The 19,852-nt window shown below is 43.5% G+C and overlaps 1 protein-coding gene across 5 annotated transcripts in view; it reads right to left on the reverse strand.

Moving 5' to 3' along the window:
- The window catches only part of tns1a (tensin 1a), a 288,746-nt gene that overhangs the window by 2,907 nt on the left and 265,987 nt on the right, over positions 1 to 19,852 (reverse strand). For 3 of the 5 annotated variants that reach the window (XM_061985317.1, XM_061985319.1, XM_061985316.1), the window contains 13 exons: positions 16,970 to 17,032; positions 9,403 to 9,429; positions 8,072 to 8,141; positions 7,451 to 8,001; positions 7,287 to 7,373; positions 7,092 to 7,220; positions 5,767 to 5,862; positions 5,522 to 5,599; positions 5,369 to 5,440; positions 5,276 to 5,302; positions 5,015 to 5,183; positions 4,869 to 4,937; positions 1,684 to 1,713 (listed from right to left, as the gene is read on the reverse strand). In XM_061985317.1, the coding sequence (XP_061841301.1) occupies positions 1,684 to 1,713; positions 4,869 to 4,937; positions 5,015 to 5,183; positions 5,276 to 5,302; positions 5,369 to 5,440; positions 5,522 to 5,599; positions 5,767 to 5,862; positions 7,092 to 7,220; positions 7,287 to 7,373; positions 7,451 to 8,001; positions 8,072 to 8,141; positions 9,403 to 9,429; positions 16,970 to 17,032 (1,468 nt within the window). The remainder of the gene's footprint in view (positions 1 to 1,683; positions 1,714 to 4,868; positions 4,938 to 5,014; positions 5,184 to 5,275; positions 5,303 to 5,368; positions 5,441 to 5,521; positions 5,600 to 5,766; positions 5,863 to 7,091; positions 7,221 to 7,286; positions 7,374 to 7,450; positions 8,002 to 8,071; positions 8,142 to 9,402; positions 9,430 to 16,969; positions 17,033 to 19,852) is intronic. The other 2 variants (XM_061985318.1, XM_061985320.1) reach the window with 2 other exon arrangements.

The raw sequence follows: 19,852 nt of genomic DNA on the forward strand, positions 1-19,852 counted from the left end.
ATCTCACGATCCACTCTTCCCTCACTCGTGAACAAGACTCCGAGGTACTTGAACTCTCCTAAACATGGGCCAGGGTCTCCTCCCCAACCAGAGACATAGTCTTTTCAACGTGTCCTGGGTCTTCCCCGTGGCCTCCTGCCGGTCAGACGTGCCCGAAACACCTCCCTAGGGAGGCGTTCGGGTGGCATCCTGACCAGATGCCCGAACCACCTCATCTGGCTCCTCTCGATGTACCCGTGATCTTGTCCTTTCGGTCATAACCCACAGCTCATGACCATAGGTGAGGATGGGAATGTAGATCGACCGGTAAATTTAGAGCTTTGCCTTGCGGCTCAGCTCCTTCTTCACCACGACGGATCGATGCAGCGTCTGCATTACTGAAGACGCCGCACCGATCCGCCTGCCGATCTCACGATTCACTCTTCTCTCACTCGTGAACAAGACGCTGAGGTACTTGAACTCTCCTACACATGGGGCAGGGTCTCCTTCCCTCTCCCCAGCCACTTCGCCCGGCTCCTTCCCGGGAGATCTCGAGGCGTTCCCAGGCAGCCGGGAGACATAGTCTTCCCAACGTGTCCTGGGTCTTCCTCGTGGCCTCCTACCGGTCGGACGTGCCTGAAACACCTCCCTAGGGAGGCGTTCGGGTGGCATCCTGACCAGATGCCCGAACCACCTCATCTGGCTCCTCTCGATGTACCCGTGATCTTGTCCTTTCGGTCATAACCCACAGCTCATGACCATAGGTGAGGATGTGAATGTAGATCGACCGGTAAATTTAGAGCTTTGCCTTGTGGCTCAGCTCCTTCTTCACCACGACGGATCGATGCTGCGTCCGCATTACTGAAGACGCCGCACCGATCCGCCTGCCGATCTCACAATCCACTCTTCTCTCACTCGTGAACAAGACTCCGAGGTACTTGAACTCTCCTAAACATGGGGCAGGGTCTGCTCCCCAACCCGAGACATAGTCTTCTCAACGTGTCCTGGGTCTTCCTTGTGGCCTCCTGCCGGTCGGACGTGCCCGAAACACCTCCCTAGGGAGGCGTTTGGGTGGCATCCTGACCAGATGCCCAAACCACCTCATCTGGCTCCTCTCGATGTACCCATGATCTTGTCCTTTCGGTCATAACCCAAAGCTCATGACCATAGGTGAGGATGGGAACGTAGATCGACCGGTAAATTGAGAGCTTTGCCTTCCGGCTCAGCTCCTTCTTCACCACGACGGGTCGATACAGCTTCCGCATTACTGAAGACGCCGCACCGATCTTCCCTCACTCGTGAACAAGACTCCGAGGTACTTGAACTCCTACACATGGGGCAGGGTTTCCTCTCCATGTACCGTGATCTTGTCCTTTCGGTCATAACCCAAAGCTCATGACCATAGGTGAGGATGGGAACGTAGATCGACCGGTAAATTTACAGCTTTGCCTTACGGCTCAGCTCCTTCTTCACCATAACGGATCGATGCAGCGTCCGCATTACTGAAGACGCCGCACCGATCTTCCCTCACTCGTGAACAAGATTCCGAGGTACTTGAACTCTCCTACATATGGGGCAGGGTCTCGTCCCCCAACCCGGGAGATGGCACTCCACCCTTTTCCGGGCGAGGACAAGGGACTTGGACTTGGAGGTGTATTTTACCACAGAAATATTTGACAGGGAAAAATAGTAGAAAGTATTTACCTGACTGAACCACCGCCCTCTTTGCCCCACCTGCACAAAACAAGTATAATTACTAGATCGTCCATGGGAGATGTCCATTGCACTTTTTCAAAAAGCAGTTTTTGCCCCATTTTTTTAACATCCACAAATAATTACCATGAATTGATCTACGTGGACCCCGACTTAAACAAGTTGAAAAACTTATTCGGGTGTTACCATTTAGTGGTCAATTGTACGGAATATGTACTGTACTGTGGAATCTACTAATAGAAGTTTCAATCAATCAATCAAAAAATGTTACGCTATTGAATGGAGACAAGTCAAACCCTAGCGCCAAGCGGAAAACGGCCGCTCTGGCTTAGACTTGTCCCTCTAGACCAGGGGTGCTCATTACGTCGATCGCGATCTACCGGTCGATCTCGGAGGGTGTGTCAGTCGATCACCAGCCAGGCATTAAAAAAATAGTCCTAAAAATGAGCGATCATAAATCTTCACTATGACGTCACTTTCGTCACTTGATTGACATTCACGGCACCCGAGGGTCTTCTGAGATGACGCTGGCTGCTGCCAGCTCATTAAAATTACCGACTGGAAGGCGAGAAACACTTTATTTCAACAGACTCTGGCGCCGTACCTGTCGTCAAAACTCCAAAGACCGACTGCACAGTTGCACAATAAAAGCTCTGCTTCATCCTGCCTGCGCTACCAAAATAAGAGTCTCAGAAAGCTGGCGTGCACAAGCTAGCAAGCTACGGAGTTTGCCGACAATGTATTTCTTGTAAAGTGTATACAAAGGAGTACGGAAGCTGGACAAATAAGATGCCAAAAACCAACCACTTTCATGTGGTATTGGACAGAAAGGAGGACTTTTTTTCTCCTCCATTCGAAAATGCGAACGTTATCATCACCACTGTCTGATTCCAATCAATGCAAGTCATCACAATCAGGTAATACACCAACTTATATTCTTGTCTTCATGAAAGAAAGGAATCTATATGTGTTAAACATGTTTGTATTATCTTTAACCACCTTTAACTTGTTAACAATATTAACTATATGTGTTAAACATGCTTGTATTATCTTTAACCACCTTTAAGTTGTTAACAATATTAACTATATGTGTTAAACATGCTTGTTTTATATTTAACCACCTTTAAGTTGTTAACAATATTAACTATTTGTGTTAAACATGCTTGTATTATTTTTAACCACCTTTAACTTGTTAACAATATTAACTAAATGTGTTAAACATGCTTGCATTATCTTTAAACACCTTTAACTTGTTAACAAAAACATATATTTCATAAATAAGTAAATATAAATTATATATATGAATGAGGTAGATCCCCACGACTTGATCAATTGAAAAGTAGCTCGCCTGCAGAAAAAGTGTGAGCACCCCTGCTCTAGACCATACCTGGGCAAAATGCGGCCCATTAAGATTTTCAATCTGGCCCGCCGGACGTTCTACATAATTTTTTTTAGACCTTTACTATCAAAACTGTAGCCGCCATTATGATGTGCAGTGCTGTTTTTAAATGGCCGTAAGTCTTGAACTATAGAAAGTGTTAAAATGGTTGAAATCTGGCTTTTGAATGTTATACAAGTTTTTACGATAATAATCTACGTCACCGCTGCTCATACGAGGAACAAAGCAGAGTGGGCGGGGTTTGTTTTCAGAGCAGCCAGCCTGTAATGATAAGTGTGACCAGTAGATGGTCACAGTTTTTTCTCATCTTTTTTCTGTTAAAGCTTCACGTCATTGGTCAAAAATGTGTGGTTACAGCGGGGTTACACACAAAAGCAAGTTGAAAAGGTGAGGAAAATGAGAAACAGGAAACAAAAGCTGAGGCAAAATCTTTGCTAAAGACTAGAAAACACTGTGACCTGGATGATGCTTTTCTTTTAGTTTCGCACATTTCAGTTTATATTTTGTTGTGTAATGCTTTGTTGTCGCTGTAAATAGTTTGAAATTTACAAATAATACACCCCAATCCAATTTGACATTTTTGTCTAATTGATATTCAAGGTTTTGTTTAGAAATCAGTTCCATGTTGAGCATAATGTAATGAAAAAAAATCTATACAACTGTGCCCAAGACCCAACCTCCGAGCTGATGATTTCAGGTTGTCCTGAAGAATTTGGAAGTAATCCTCCTTTTTCATTGTCCCATTTACTCTCTGTAAAGCAGCAGTTCCATTGGCAGCAAACCAGGCCCAGAGCATAATACTATCACCACCATGCTTGACGATAGGTATGGTGTTCCTGGCATTATAGGCTGGACCTTTTCTCCTTCAAACATATTGATGGGTATTGTAATAATAATAATAATATATTTTATTTGTAAAAAGCACTTTACATTGAGGAAACAACCTCAAAGTGCTACAGTGTATTAAATAAAAAGAATGAATAAAATAAAATTAAAATAAAAAGATAATAAAAAATAAAATAAAAACTAGAACAGCCAAATAGCTAAAAAAAAGTATGCATGTATCTAAAAAAAGGCTTTTTTAAAAATAAGGGTTTTTAAGCCTATTTTAAAAGCATCCACAGTCTGTGGTGCCCTCAGGTGGTCAGGGAGAGTGTTCCACAGACTGGGAGCGTAGCTTAAACTAGTATGCATAAATCTAAAAAAAGGCTTTTTTAAAAAGAAGGGTTTTTAAGACCATTTTAAAAGCATCCACAGTCTGTGGTGCCCTCAGGTGGTCAGGGAGAGCGTTCCACAGACTGGGAGCGGCGGAGCAGAAAGCCCGGTCTCCCATTGTTCGTAGCTTTGTCCTCGGAGGTTGTAGGAGGACTATGGCCGAGCCTCCGCTCCGGACAGGCTACTGTGGCCAAACCGCTCAATTTTTGTTTCATCTGACAACAGAACTTTCCTCCAGATGGTCTTATCTTTGGCCATGTGATGTTTTTTTTTTCATATTTTCAACATTTTCTTTACAAGTGTATGTAAACTTTTGACCACGACTGTATGTAATACACACATGATAAACCTGTATTTTCACATTATAAGTTTCTTTGACGTATTTTGGAGATAAATCAATTCAAGCAACGATTTGGGAGCCAGAATACTTTTTTAGGGAGCCAAGCCAAGTAGAGATGGAATTCCCATCACTTTTAGCAACATTTAAAAAAACAAAAACGGGATAAAACGACAAAATGCAGTTTAGACTAATGAGTTGAAGTGCAGTCATGTTGAGTCATACCTTCTGTCTTGGGGATCAGTGTCACTGTAGGTTATGGTGCTTAGTGGATAATGTCGCCGGAAGAAGATCCTGCACGAATCACGGTGGTTATTAAAAATGCAAAAATGTATGTCCTAATTTTATTAATAATGTCTTTATGAACTCACTTCCTGTGACTGTCTGTCAGCGTGATCCCCTGCGGGGAAACTTTGCAGTGGACGACGGTGGCGGCGGGCAGAGGATTGGTCGCCAGTGTCTGACTGATGGCCTTGCCGATGGCCTGAGGGCCTGTTAGGGACTCCATGTCCACAGAGTTAATATAGAGCACGTTGCATGCTGGAAGCCAAAAAGGAAAAGCACATTCAGTCAGTAGACGTCGGAAAAAACGGCGTACTCACGGCTATATTGCAACGAGATCTGCTATTTACCGTAAGACTCCTCCGGAACCTTGGGAGCTGCAAAATAGAGAGGCCCACATCGTGAGCAATTCTGACCTAATTCTGCACGGGCACCTAAGTTACCTGTTCCTTGCTTCAGAAGCTCCACAACTGGGTCGGTGGGTGTAGCCAGCTCCAGCGCCTCCTCATTTGGGTCTGAGCCAAACAAACGCAAGTCAAGCATCGCATGCTTACTCAAGTAATTGTGAAAGGTGCCTTGGCTGCCCGCTGGTTTACCTTTGGTGGGGATCATCAGCTTGCAGGGCAGTGCCAGCGGCGTCATGGAGTGTTGGTACACCAACGCCGAGAGACAACCTGAAGGGGAATAGTGAGTAGAGTCAGAATTATGAAGCCTCAGAACCAGTGCAACACACTCAATCAATCAATCAATTCCTTTATTGTCATTGTCATAATAACACTTAAGTCATACATGAACAACGAGATTTTGTTTGAGCTTTGTCCAGCGGCATAGAAACACTCACCGAAGTAGGGCTCATTGGGGCATCCCTTCAGACGAACACCTTTGGGGCTCGTCTCGATCAGAAAGTGTCTCACGAGCTCGTTGGTCAGCTCTCCAACTAAATGTAACAAAAGTGTAATAACAGCACTGCAGCCTATGCTTTGTTGTTCGAACACAGTGGTACCTCAACTTACGAGCTCATGGCATTCATTAACCCAACTCGTAGCTCAGAACACTCAAAGCAGCACCTCCCAAAACACAACCCTTTAATAAAATGCCTTTTTAAAAGAAATTCGAACTTTAAGTATATATACAAAACCCAAAACCAGTGAAGTTGGCGCCTTGTGTAATTCGTAAATAAAAACAGAATACAATGATTTGCAAATCCTTTTGAACTTATATTGAATTGAATAGACTGCAAAGACAAGATATTTATTGTTCGAACTGAGAAACGTCTTCTTTTTTTGCAAATAATCATTAACTTAGAATTTAATGGCAGAAACACATTGTAAAAAAGTTGCCACAGGGGCATTTTTACCACTGTGTTAGATGGCCTTTCCTTTTAACAACTCTCGGTAAACATTTGGGAACTGAAGAGACTAATTTTTGAAGCTTTTCAGGTGGTATTCTTTCCCATTTTTGCTTAATGTACAGCTTATGTCAGAAAAATTGTATGTAAATTATCAAAAAACTTTCCGTTCTCTCAGTTCCCAATGAACAGACAAGAGGCTGTCTTTGTTGCACCAAGCAAAGGCTTGGAAAATTCCATTGTGTACGATGGGAGGAGACGGGAGGGGGCTATCTATTGTCATCGAAGACCTGCCCAGGCTGAAGCCAGGACCAGCGCAAGCCCGAGGCATCTTTTTCTTTTGTGTTAATGTGACCAAAAACAATGACTGTTTACATACTGCCCATTCCTTTGGAAGCAGATGTTGTTGTGTAAACAGGGAGTGTCCAAATAAAGGAGGAGACATGCCAAGACACTGTAAAAGGTTACAGGTCGACGGCGTCTCTCCTCAATTGAACAAAATTGAATTCTGCTTCTGTTTGATTCTTTGCTTCTTGTCATAGATGTCATCAGTGTTTGAACCTGACAGCTTAAGTTGTTCAACAGTGTCTCGATCTACCGATCTCAGGGCGGACACTCTAACCACAAGGCCACTGAGCAGGCTTTATTGCTCACAATGGCACAACCCTGATGTCACTTCAACCGATGGTCAAATTGCTTGTAACGCAAGCTGTGCTCGCAATTTAAAGCACAACAAAATTCTGAGAAACAGCTCATATCGCAAATTACTCGTAAGTCAAAGAACTCGTAAGTTGAGGTACCACCGTAGATCATCATACCTTTTTTGCTTTGCGGCACTGTTGGTGGCGGGCAGGCCACCTTCAAGGCGAGACCGTACGCCCCACGGAAGGAGTGGCTGTCCCTGATGACGAATGCGCCGGGTTCTCTGTCCTTAAGCACGTTGATGGCTAAAAAAACAGGACAAAAGTAGAAAGTAAATGTGGAAACTCGACACTCCAAACTGTCAGAATCACCTTGCTCCCGGGAAATCTCGGGCTTGTACCAGAACTTGGACGTGTCCTGGACAAACTTGACGTTCATCTTGATGTCTGGATAATCGTCTGTTGATGACAAGAGAAATTATTCCTCAAGGCGACGGAAAAAAAACAAAAAAACAGCCCGTCTTCCTGCTTCTCACCATAAATGGACTTAGAGGTGTCTGTGAGCGTCTCGGTCAGGTTTGATCCACTACCGTCCAGCATCAGGTTCTTGTTTTCCGTCCTCTCTACACCCGTGATGATAGCATTCTTCTTGTCTGGCAGCTGGGGGGAGACGGGGAAGGCGGGTGTGGAAGGCGGCTGTGCCTGACGAGACGTGGCCCCCAACTCATCAGGGGTACTGTGGCCGCTCGCCATGGCCCGCCGACCCATCAGTGGGCTGGAAGGTGGCACGCTAGCGCCTGCTGTTTTGGGGTTTCTGCCAATCAAGGGGCTGGAGGGGATGTTGTCCCTGCTGCTGCCGGCTGGAGGGGTGTGTCTGAGCGACGACGGGCTGGCTTGGCCGAGGCGTCTTTGTAGGGCAGGGCTTGGGGGCGTGTTGGTGGCTACTGTGCGGTGAAGGGTATTGGGGCTACCAGGGACGGTGTGGACACCCATGATGTTGACCTGGGAGCCATCAGGGGAGGCGGGTCTTTGAGGGTAGAACGGTGCCGAGCTGTGAGGGGCGTGGTCCGAAGAAGCATACCTCCGTCTTTTGACAAAGATGTGAGATTATTCTTCGGAAGACGTGAGCTTTAATTGTCACTTTCAGAGCTCCTTACCCGTCGGGGCTGCTGGAGGTGAGAGGAGCGCTGAACTGCTGTGCTCTGAATTCCACAAAACCGCGATTATCTGCGTGAGGACAAAAAGTGCAAGATCAGCTTGGTTCCAAAGAGTTGCATGGATTAAAAACTCACAGAGAGATACACTATATTGCCAAAAGTACCCCATCCAAATGGTCAGAATCAGGTGTCCTAATCACTTAGCCCACAGGTGTATAAAATCAAGCACTTAGGCATGGAGACTGTTTCTACAAACTTTTGTGAAAGAATGGGCCACGTTCAGGAGCTCAGTGATTTCCAGCGTGGAACTGTCATAAGGTGCCAAAGTCAACTGTCGGCTTTATTATAAGAAAATGGAAGAGTTTGGGAACAACAGCAACTCAGCCACAAACTGACAGAGAGGGGTAAGCGGATGCTAAAGCACAATGTGCAAAACTTTCTGCACAGTCAGTTGCTACAGAGCTCCAAACTTCATGTGACCTTCCAATTAGCTCACGTACAGTACGCAGAGAGCTTCATGGAATGGGTTTCCATGGCCGAGCAGCTGCATCTACACCATACATCACCAAGTCCAATGCAAATCGTGGGATGCGGTGGTGTAAAGCACGCCGCCACTGGACTCTAGAGCAGTGGAGACGCCTTCTCTGGAGTGATGAATCACCCTTTTCCATCTGGCAATCTGATGGACCGGTCTGGGTTTGGAGGTTGCCAGGAGAACAGCACATTTTGGACTAAATTTGATGGAGGAGGAATTATGGTGTGGGGTTGTTTTTCAGGAGTTGGGCCAGTGAAAGGAACTTTGAATGCTCCAGGATACCAACACATTTTGGACAATTCCATGCTTCCAACCTTGTGGGAACAGTTTGGGGCGGGCCCCTTCCTCTTCCAACATCCATAAAGACATGGATGACAGAGTCTGGTGTGGATGAACTTGACTGGCCTGCACAGAGTCCTGACCTGAACTCGATAGAACACCTTTGGAATGAATTAGAACGGAGACTGAGAGCCGGGCTTTCTCGACCAACATCAGTGTGTGACCTCACCAACGCGATTTTGGAAGAATGGTGGAAAATTCCTATAAACACACTCCGCAACCTTGTGGACAACCTTCCCAGAAGAGTTGAAGCTGTAATAGCTGCAAAAGGTGGACCGACATCATATTAAACCCTATGGGTTAGGAATGGGACGGCACTTCAAGTTCATATGCGAGTCAAGGCAGGTGGCCAAATACTTTTGGCAATATAGTGTATAAGAATTTTCTAAATTAAAGCTGACACACATAAAAAGCAACAGCAGTGTGTGTGTGCGTGTTGGCCCTCAGCTGCAGTTACCTTGCTCTCCATCACTAGAATCTGAGTCTGATGGCGGTAAAAGAACAGAAGGAAAGAGAAGAAGAAGGAGAAGGAGGAACCAGTGCAAAAGGGAGAGGAGACGCGCACAAAACAGTGCAAAGCAAAAACAAGTTTGTTAGCTGGGTAGAGGGCAGTAAGAGTTTGAGGCAGCAGAGATGCAGAACCACCAGAGTCGTGTATGAAGAGAGTATGGCCGACTCGGTTTTAGCCGAGCTCCTCAATGATTGCTCAAAAGACACGACCATGACTACTACCAACTTTGAGATGATCCTACGTGTTTGCTCCCTCGTTAGTTTTTGGACGTGTAAAATGCCCGGTTATGCAGCTTGGGTCTGCTCCACCTGAGATAATTGTGGGAAGCTTTTACAGTCGCGATCAAAAGTTGACATACACTTGTAAAGAACATATTGTCATGGCTGTCTTGAGTTTCCAATCATTTCTACAACTCTTATTTTTTTGTGATAGAGTGATTGGAGCACATACTTGTTGGCATACTTGCCAACCTTGAGCCCTCCGATTTCGGGAGGTGGAGGTGGGGGGCGTGGTCGGGGGTGGGACTGGGGCGTGGTTGTGGGCGGGGGCGTGAATAAGAGGGGAGGTGTATATTGGCAGCTAGAATTCACCAAGTCAAGTATTTCATATACAGTATATGTATATATATATATATATATGTATATATATATATATATTTATATACACATACATACATACATACAGTACATACATTTCTATGTATATATATATATATATATGAAATATATATACATATATATACATACATATACATATACATATATATACATACATATACATACATATATATATATATATATATATATATATATATATATATATATATATATATATATATATATACATACATCCTGAAAATATACAAACAAAACTGTGTTTAGATAATTGATACTTCAAACTTGCATAAATAAATCTTATGATATAACATAACTTGGCTTCTGAGAGCTTCAAAATGTAATGAATAAAATGCTAAAGTTGTTGATAAACAAGCAATTATTTTAATAATTAAATATGGTCATTTTAAATGAATTATTATGATCATTTAAAATTAATTATTTCATATATGTTTATTTTAATGTATAATTCTATGGCTGGATGTAATAAGGAGTCAGAAAAAAAACAAATAAAAACACAATTAGTTTAGATGTTTTTAGCAAAATATAGTAAAAATGTATTTAGTTTTTTTGTAATTAATAAATATACTTATTTTTAGGTAAGACAAACATAATAATACAATTTATCTCTAGTCTGGATGATTTAGTCACCCTGTTGTCCTCCTGTCATAAAAAAAAGGCTGTCCTCACTCAGGTCGCATGGATTTGGAGGGGGCGTGGCCTCCAGCTCCGGCTGAAAATCGGGAGATTTTCGGGAGAATATTTGTCCCGGGAGTTTTTCGGGAGAGGCGCTGAATTTCGGGAGTCTCCCGGAAAATTCGGGAGGGTTGGCAAGTATGCTTGTTGGTCACAAAAAAACATTCATGATTATTTGGTTCTTTTATGAATTTATTATGGGTCTACTGAAAATGTGAGCAAATCTGCTAGGTCAAAAGTATACATACAGCAATGTTAATATTTGCTTACATGTCCCTTGGCAAGTTTCACTGCAATAAGGCGCTTTTGGTAGCCATCCACAAGCTTCTGGTTGAATTTTTGACCATTCCTCTTGAGAAAATGGATGCAGTTCAGCTAAATGTGTTGGTTTTCTGACATGGAATTGTTTCTTCAGCATTGTCCACACGTTTAAGTCAGGACTTTGGGAAGGCCATTCTAAAACCTTAATTCTAGGCTGATTTAGCCATTCCTTTACCACTTTTGACGTGTGTTTGGGGTCATTGTCCTGTTGGAACACCCAACTGTGCCCGAGACCCAACCTCCGGGCTGAGGATTTTAGGTTGTCCTGAAGAATTTGGAGGTAATCTTTATTTTTCATTGTCCCATTTACTCTCTGTAAAGCACCAGTTCCATTGGCAGCAAAACAGGCCCAGAGCATAATACTACCACCACCATGCTTAACGCTAGGTATGGTGTTACTGGGAATTGAAGGCCTCACCTTTTCTCGTCAAAACTTATTGCTGGGTATTGTGGCCAAACAGCACAATTTTTGTTGCATCTGACCACAGAACTTTCCTCCAGAAGGTCTTATCTTTGTCCATGTGATGTCAAGACAGCCATGACATTATGTTCTTAACAAGTAGGGATGATGTTCGAAACCGGTTCTCCTGGTTGTTTGATAAGAAAAGAACCGATTCCATGGACTCGAATCCCTTTTTGAGAACCGGTTCCCGTTATCGAGGCCACTATAGTAAAAAAAAAAAGAGTTGGTTCTTTATTAGAATCCCTGGGAACGAATCCCGTCCCACAGGAAATGCCCTGTGGGACGACAATGTTATGCCCATTTGATCGTAGACTCTTACTGACACCTTGTGGTGATATGAAAGTACTACGCGTGTATGTAAAATTTTGATCGGGACTGTATATCGCTTTCCCAAAAACCCGGAAAGAATGAAGATTCGCGAACAACACTGGAAAGCGACCGATTACAGCGTCTTGTTCAAGGTAAACACATGACACAGCGGCTGTGTTTTGTTCAGGAGAGAACACACAGAAACTGATACAAATAAAAATGGAATAAATGAACAAATTAAGGAGATGGTTCGACAAAAACAGACTATCTTTGAAAATAAGAATATTAGGTAGCAGCAGAAGAGAAAGTCAAGTACAAATAGACAAACATTGAAAAAGTAAAAGAAACCAAATTTTGGGTGTAATAATAGATAAGAAAATGAACTGGAAATCTCATAAAAAATAGGCAAGAACTACGTTCATAATGAATAAAACAAAAATAAAGGACAAGCCGTGGAAAATGGATGGATGGATGTTCTGAATCAAAATTTACTCCATATTCTCTACTGCTCGCCAGTGTTACCATATCTGAGTTATTGTGCAGAAATAGGGGGAAATAACTACAAAAGTACAGTTATTCACTTAGCATGTTACAAAAAATACATATCAGTTAGAACAGTGGTTCTTAACCTTGTTGGAAGTACCGAACCCCACCAGTTTCATATGCGCATTCACCGAAGCCTTCTTTAGTGAAAAATAAAAATTATGGTTTTTTTTTCAAATTCAAGACAAAGTTATATGTAACACTTTAGTATGGGGAACAAATTCTAAGTAACAAAGACTTAATTTAGAGTTATTTGGTTAGGGTTAGAGGGTTAGGGTTATAATAAGGCCATGCCGAATAAGGCATTAATAAGTACTTAATAATGACTAGTTAAGAGCCAATATGTTACTAATTTGCATGTTAATAAACAACTAATTAATGGTGAATACAATTAAAATTAAAGTACCAAAGATCGTCACACACACACTCAGTGTGGTGAAATGTGTCCTCTGCATTTGACCCATCCCCTTGTTCACCTCCTGGGAGGTGAGGGGAGCAGTGGGCAGCAGCGGTGTCGCGCCCGGGGATCATTTTTGGTGATTTAACCCCCAATTCCAACCCTTGATGCTGAGTGCCAAGCAGGGAGGTAATGGGTCCCATTTTTATAGTCTTTGGTATCTCGGCTGGGGTTTGAACTCCCAACCTACCGATCTCAGGGCGGACACTCTAACCCCTAGGGTATGTTCCCCATACTAAAGTCTTACCATGTTTTTTTACTGGTGCACGAAATGAAGCGTGCATGAACATCACCTTGTTCAAAGAACAAAACCAACACAAATTACACACCTGGAAATCAGTCTGACTTCTGCTGTTCCCGCATCCGTAATACGCCGATAGGGAGAAGGTTTTATTTAGTCGGGTGTGTCTTGACCTCCGCCGAACCCCTAAGCCCGACTCACTGAACCCCTAGGGCAGGGGTCGGCAACCCAAAATGTTGAAAGAGCCATATTGGACCAAAAATACAAAAACAAATCTGTCTGGAGCCGCAAAAAAAATTAAAAGCCATATTACATACAGATAGCGTGTCATGAGATATAAATTGAATTAAGAGGACTTAAAGGAAACTAAATGACCTCAAATATAGCTACAAATGAGGCATAATGACGCAATATGTACATATAGCTAGCCTAAATAGCATGTTAGCATCGATTAGCTTGCAGTCATGCTCTGACCAAATATGCCCGATTAGCACTCCACACAAGTCAATAACATCAACAAAACTCACCTCTATGTATTCATGCACAACGTTAAAAGTTTTGTGGACAAAATGAGACAGAAAAAGAAGTGGCATAAAACCATACTTGCCAACCTTGAGACCTCCGATTTCGGGAGGTGGGGGCGTGGTCGGGGGCGGGGCGTGGTTGGGGGCGTGGTTAAGAGGGGTGGAGTATATTGACAGCTAGAATTCACCAAGTCAAGTATTTCATACATATATATATATATATATATATATATATATATATATATACCGTATTTTCCGCACTATAAGGCGCACCTAAAAACCACAAATTTTCTCAAAAGCTAACAGTGCGCCTTATAACCCGGTGCGCTTTATTACGATTCATTTTCATAAAGTTTCGATCTCGCAACTTCGGTAAACAGCCGCCATCTTTTTTCCCGGTAGAACAGGAAGCGCTTCTTCTTCTACGCAAGCAACCGCCAAGGTAAGCACCCGCCCCCATAGAACAGGAAGCGCTTCTTCTTCTACTGTAAGCTACCGCCCGCCCCCGGAAGAAGAAGAAAAAACGCGCGGATATCACCGTACGTTTCATTTCCTGTTTACATCTGTAAAGACCACAAAATGGCTCCTACTAAGCGAAAAGGATCCGGTTCATAAAAAGACGCAATCTCTCCATCCGCACACGGATTACTACCGTATTTCACAGCAACTGATATTCCTGTGAACCGCACTGTGGAACGGGAGCACGTACGGTGAATATTCGCACCACAGGGAATGAGAAGTCATCCTTCATTGTGGTTCTAGCTTGCCATGCTAACTTCCACCCATGGTGATATTCAAAAGGAAGACCTTGCCAAAAGAGACCTTTCCAGCCGGCGTCATCATAAAAGCTAACTCGAAGGGATGGATGGATGAAGAAAAGATGAGCGAGTGGTTAAGGGAAGTTTACGCGAAGAGGCCGGGTGGCTTTTTTCACACAGCTCCGAAGGCGAACACACCTTCACTAAGACGGGCAGACAGCGCCGGACGACATACGCCAACATTTGCCAGTGGATCGTAAATGCCTGGGCAGATATTTCGGTCACAACTGTGGTCCGAGCTTTCCGGAAGGCAGGATTCACAGAACAACAGCGACACTGACTCCGATGACTTCGACGAGACGGAACCGGCCATTTTGGATACCACGCTTGCGCAACTTTTCAATTCGGACACCGAAGACGAAGAATTCGAAGGATTTACGAATGAAGAATAACTTCAGAAGGTGAGCGCTATGTTTATTTTGTGTGTTGTGACATTAACGTTCGAGCAACATTATGTTGCTATTGCTCTACACCATTTTGAATTTTACTATGTTTGTGATTGCACATTTGCGTACATTTTGGGACAGAGTTGTTAGAACGCTGGTTTTCAATATATTATTAAAGTTTGACTGAACTATCTGACTGTTTTTTTGACATTCCCTTTAGCGCAGCGTAGGCGCGGCTTATAATCCGGGGCGGCTTATTGGTGGACAAAGTTATGAAATATGTAATTCATTGAAGGTGCGGCTAATAATCCGGTGCGCCTTATAGTGCGGAAAATACGGTACATCCTGAAAATATGCAAACAAACTGTGTTTAGATAATTGATACTTCAAACTTGCATAAATAAATATTTAGGAATATAACATAACTTGGCTTCTGAGAGTTTCAAAATGTAATGAATAAAATGCTAAAGTTGTTGATAAACAGGCAATTATTTTAATAATTAAATATGGTCATTTTAAATGAATTATTATGATAATTTAAAATCAATTATTTCAAATATGTTTATTTTAATGTATAATTCTATGGCTGGATGTAATAAGGAGTCACGAAAAAAATACAAATAAAAATACAATTAATTTTGATGTTTTTAGCAAAATATAGTAAAAATGTATTTAGTTTTTTTTTTTTTTTTAATTAATAAATATATTTATTTTTAGGTAAGATAAACATAATAATACAATTTATCTCTAGTCTGGATGATTTAGTTATTGTCACCCTGTTGTCCTCCTGTCATGAAAAAAGGCTGTCCTCACTCAGGTCCGCATGGAGCTGGAGGGGGCGTGGCTTCCAGCTCCAGCTGAAAATCGGGAGATTTTCGGGAGAATATTTGTCCCGGGAGGTTTTCGGGAGAGGCGCTGAATTTCGGGAGTCTCCCGGAAAATTCGGGAGGGTTGGCAAGTATGCATAAAACACGTCTTAGAAAGTTATACATGTAAACAAACTACGGTGAGTTCAAGGACCGCCAAAAGTAGTGGGACAAAACGGCGCTCGCCAAATACTCGAATCAGTGAAGCATGTTTAATACAAACAGTGTGCTTTATAACAATTGGGGAGGTTTGTGTCATGTTTGTCCTCCTTCAGAAACCATATTAACACAAAAAATATTTTATTTCCCCTCATCTTTTTTCATACATTTTCGAAAAAGCTCCAGAGAGCCACTAGGGCGGCGCTAAAGAGTCGCATGTGGCTCCAGAGCCGCGGGTCGCCGACCCCCGCCCTAGAGTTTGATGGAACCCAGGTTAAGAACCACTGAGTTAGAATAATAAACAATGAGTGAGACATACAGTGATTACACGTACATTGGAGGCAGACCCCTCAGTTGACCTACTTCACACAAAAGTCACTATTCATCCGTGATTGTTGGTCCAAAGCTAATTAAGATTTTGGCAAAATACGAGTAATAAGTTAGTTTTTTGGTCGTTCTGTGTATAGTGTCTGCTGGTCACGAAACACTGCAGGAATGTAGCAGCAGTCAAAGACGGCCGCAAAATTATCCATCCATCCATTTTCTACCGCTTATTCCCTTTGGGGTCGCTGGAGCCTATCTCAGCTACAATCGGGCGGAAGGCGGTGTACACCCTGGACAAGTCGCCACCTCATCGCAGGGCCAACACAGATAGACAGACAACATTCACACTCACATTCACACACTAGGGCCAATTTAGTGTTGCCAATCAACCTATCCCCAGGTGCATGTTTTTGGAGGTGGGAGGAAGCCGGAGTACCCGGAGGGAACCCACGCAGTCACGGGGGGAACATGCAAACTCCACACAGAAAGATCCCGAGCCCGGGATTGAACCCAAGACTACTCAGGACCTTTGTATTGTGAGGCAGATGCACTAACCAAAAGCATGTTTCCTTGTAAGTTTATGAGCTGGGGTATGTTCAGAACTATTTATAGACCTATTATTTTGGTTTATAAAAACTAATGTCAAAACGACAGCAATTGAATTGATTCCGGGCACAGGTCCTTGGTAGCAAACATGGCGCCTGTCGTTTAGTTGGCCATACTCTCTTTACACACGACTCTGAGAACGACAGCACGAATGCACTTTTCAATGTTGACGAAGGTGGAACTGACCAGATGCAACCTTTTGATGAGGACTCACACCTGATGCCGACGTCCGACCAGGTAGGGAGCGAGCTGCAGACAAACAGAAACTATGTTTACTGTGGCTCAAATCAGTTTTTTTCGAAATCAGTTTTTTTCCAGCTGACTGTTTACACTGCAAATAAAATGGGATTTTTTTTATCAGACTCCAGTATAAAGGCGCAAAGGCCCCAGTGTGGCCACAATGTTACTTGGTATACTTTGCTTGTTTTGTTCTCTTTTGGTTACAATTTTTGTTTAGTTGCTTAACTTTGTTTGGTGTAGGGTTGTACGGTAGTACCGCGATACTAATGAATCATTTTCGGTACTATACCGCCTCTGAAAAGTACCGGTCCAACAGAGGAATAAGTGATTATTACATTTTAACAGCTTTTAACTCTTTAAGAAGGGGAACCGGAGGGTGTGTTCCAACTATCGTGGGATCACACTCCTCAGCCTTCCCGGTAAGGTCTATTCAGGTGTACTGGAGAGGAGGCTACGCCGGATAGTCGAACCTCGGATTCAGGAGGAACAGTGTGGTTTTCGTCCTGGTCGTGGAACTGTGGACCAGCTCTATACTCTCGGCAGGGTCCTTGAGGGTGCATGAGAGTTTGCCCAACCAGTCTACATGTGCTTTGTGGACTTGGAGAAGGCATTCGACCGTGTACCCCGGGAAGTCCTGTGGGGAGTGCTCAGAGAGTATGGGGTAACGGACTGTCTTATTGTGGCAGTTCGCTCCCTGTATGATCAGTGTCAGAGCTTGGTCCGCATTGCCGGCAGTAAGTCGGACTTGTTTCCAGTGAGGGTTGGACTCCGCCAAGGCTGCCCTTTGTCACCGATTCTGTTCATAACCTTTATGGACAGAATTTCTAGGCGCAGTCAGGGCGTTGATGGTATCTGGTTTGGTGGCTGCAGGATTAGGTCTCTGCTATTTGCAGATGATGTGGTCCTGATGGCTTCCTCTGGCCAAGATCTTCAGCTCTCACTGGATCGGTCCGCAGCCGAGTGTGAAGCGACTGGGATGGGAATCAGCACCTCCAAGTCCGAGTCCATGGTTCTCTCCCGGAAAAGGGTGGAGTGCCATCTCCGGGTTGGGGAGGAGATCTTGCCCAAGTGGAGGAGTTCAAGTACCTCGGAGTCTTGTTCACGACTGGGGGAAGAGTGGATCGTGAGATCAACAGGCGGATCGGTGCGGCGTCTTCAGTAATGCGGACGCTGTATCGATCCGTTGTGGTGAAGAAGGAGCTGAGCCGGAAGGCAAAGCTCTCGATTTACCGGTCGCTCTACGTTCCCATCCTCACCTATGGTCATGAGCTTTGGGTCATGACCGAAAGGACAAGATCACGGGTACAAGCGGCCGAAATGAGTTTCCTACGCCGGGTGGCGGGGCTCTCCCTTAGAGATAGGGTGAGAAGCTCTGTCATCCGGGGAGAGCTCAAAGTAAAGCCGCTGCTCCTCCACATCGAGAGGAGCCAGATGAGGTGGTTCGGCCATCTGGTCAGGATGCCACCCAAACGCCTCCCTAGGAAGGTGTTTCGGGCACGTCCGACCGGTAGGAGGCCACGGGGAAGACCCAGAACACGCTGGGAAGACTATGTCTACCGGCTGGCCTGGGAACGCCTCGGGATCCCCCGGGAGGAGCTGGACGAAGTGGCTGGGGAGAGGGAAGTCTGGGCTTCCCTGCTTAGGCTGCTGCCCCTGCGACCCGACCTCGGATAAGCGGAGGAAGATGGATGGATGGATGGATGGATACATTTTAACAGAAGTGTAGATAGAACATGTTAAAAGAGAACATAAGCAGATATTAACAGTAGTTGAACAAGTAGATTAATAATTCATTTTCTACCACTTGTCCTTCATAATTGTGACAAAATATTACAATAGAAAATGACACAATATGTTACTGCATATGTCAGCAGACTGATTAGGAGCCTTTGTTTGCTTACTTACTAATAAAAGACAAGTTGTCTTGTATGTTCACTATTTTATTTAAGGACAAACTTGCAATAATAAACATATGTTTAATGTACCCTAAGATTTCTTTGTTAAAATAAAGCCAATAATGTTATTTTTTGTGGTCCCCTTTATTTAGAAAAGTACCAAAAATTATCGAAGTAATTTTAGTACCGGTACCAAAATATTGGTATCGGAACCACACCAGTTTGGTGTTTTCCGTCTTTTGTTTTGTCTCTGTACCATTTATGCTCGTCTTATTGCATTGTACATGTATTTACATTGTATTGTACCACGTTTGTGTACGAATCATTTCAAAAGTATATACTGTGAAATGATCTTCCTGCTGGAAAATCTTGAGTGGCTTGCTGGATTTAAAAGGGAACATTATCACAATTTCAGAAGGGTTAATTAAAACCATTAAAAATCAGTTCCCAGTGGCTTATTTTATTTTTCGAAGTTTTTTCAAAATATTACCCATCACGCAATATCCCTAAAAAAAGCGCCTGATTTTAACCATCGTTATATACACCCGTCCATTTTCCTGTGACGTCACAGAGTGATGCCAATACAAACAAACATGGCGGATAGAACAGCAAGCTATAGCGACATTAGCTCGGAGTCAGACTCGGATTTCAGCGGCTTAAGCGATTCTACAGATTACGCATGTATTGAAACGGATGGTTGTAGTGTGGAGGCAGGTAGCGAAAACGAAATTGAAGAAGAAACTGAAGCTATTGAGCCATATCGGTTTGAACCGTATGTAAGCGAAACCGACGAAAACAACACGACAGCCAGCGACACGGGAGAAAGCGAGGACGAATTTGGCGATCGCCTTCTAACCAACGATTGGTATGTGTTTGTTTGGCATTAAAGGAAACTAACAACTATGAACTAGATTTACAGCATATGAAATACATT

Source organism: Nerophis lumbriciformis, linkage group LG23 (assembly GCF_033978685.3).
Source record: "Nerophis lumbriciformis linkage group LG23, RoL_Nlum_v2.1, whole genome shotgun sequence".
NCBI classification, from domain to species: Eukaryota; Metazoa; Chordata; class Actinopteri; order Syngnathiformes; family Syngnathidae; genus Nerophis; species Nerophis lumbriciformis.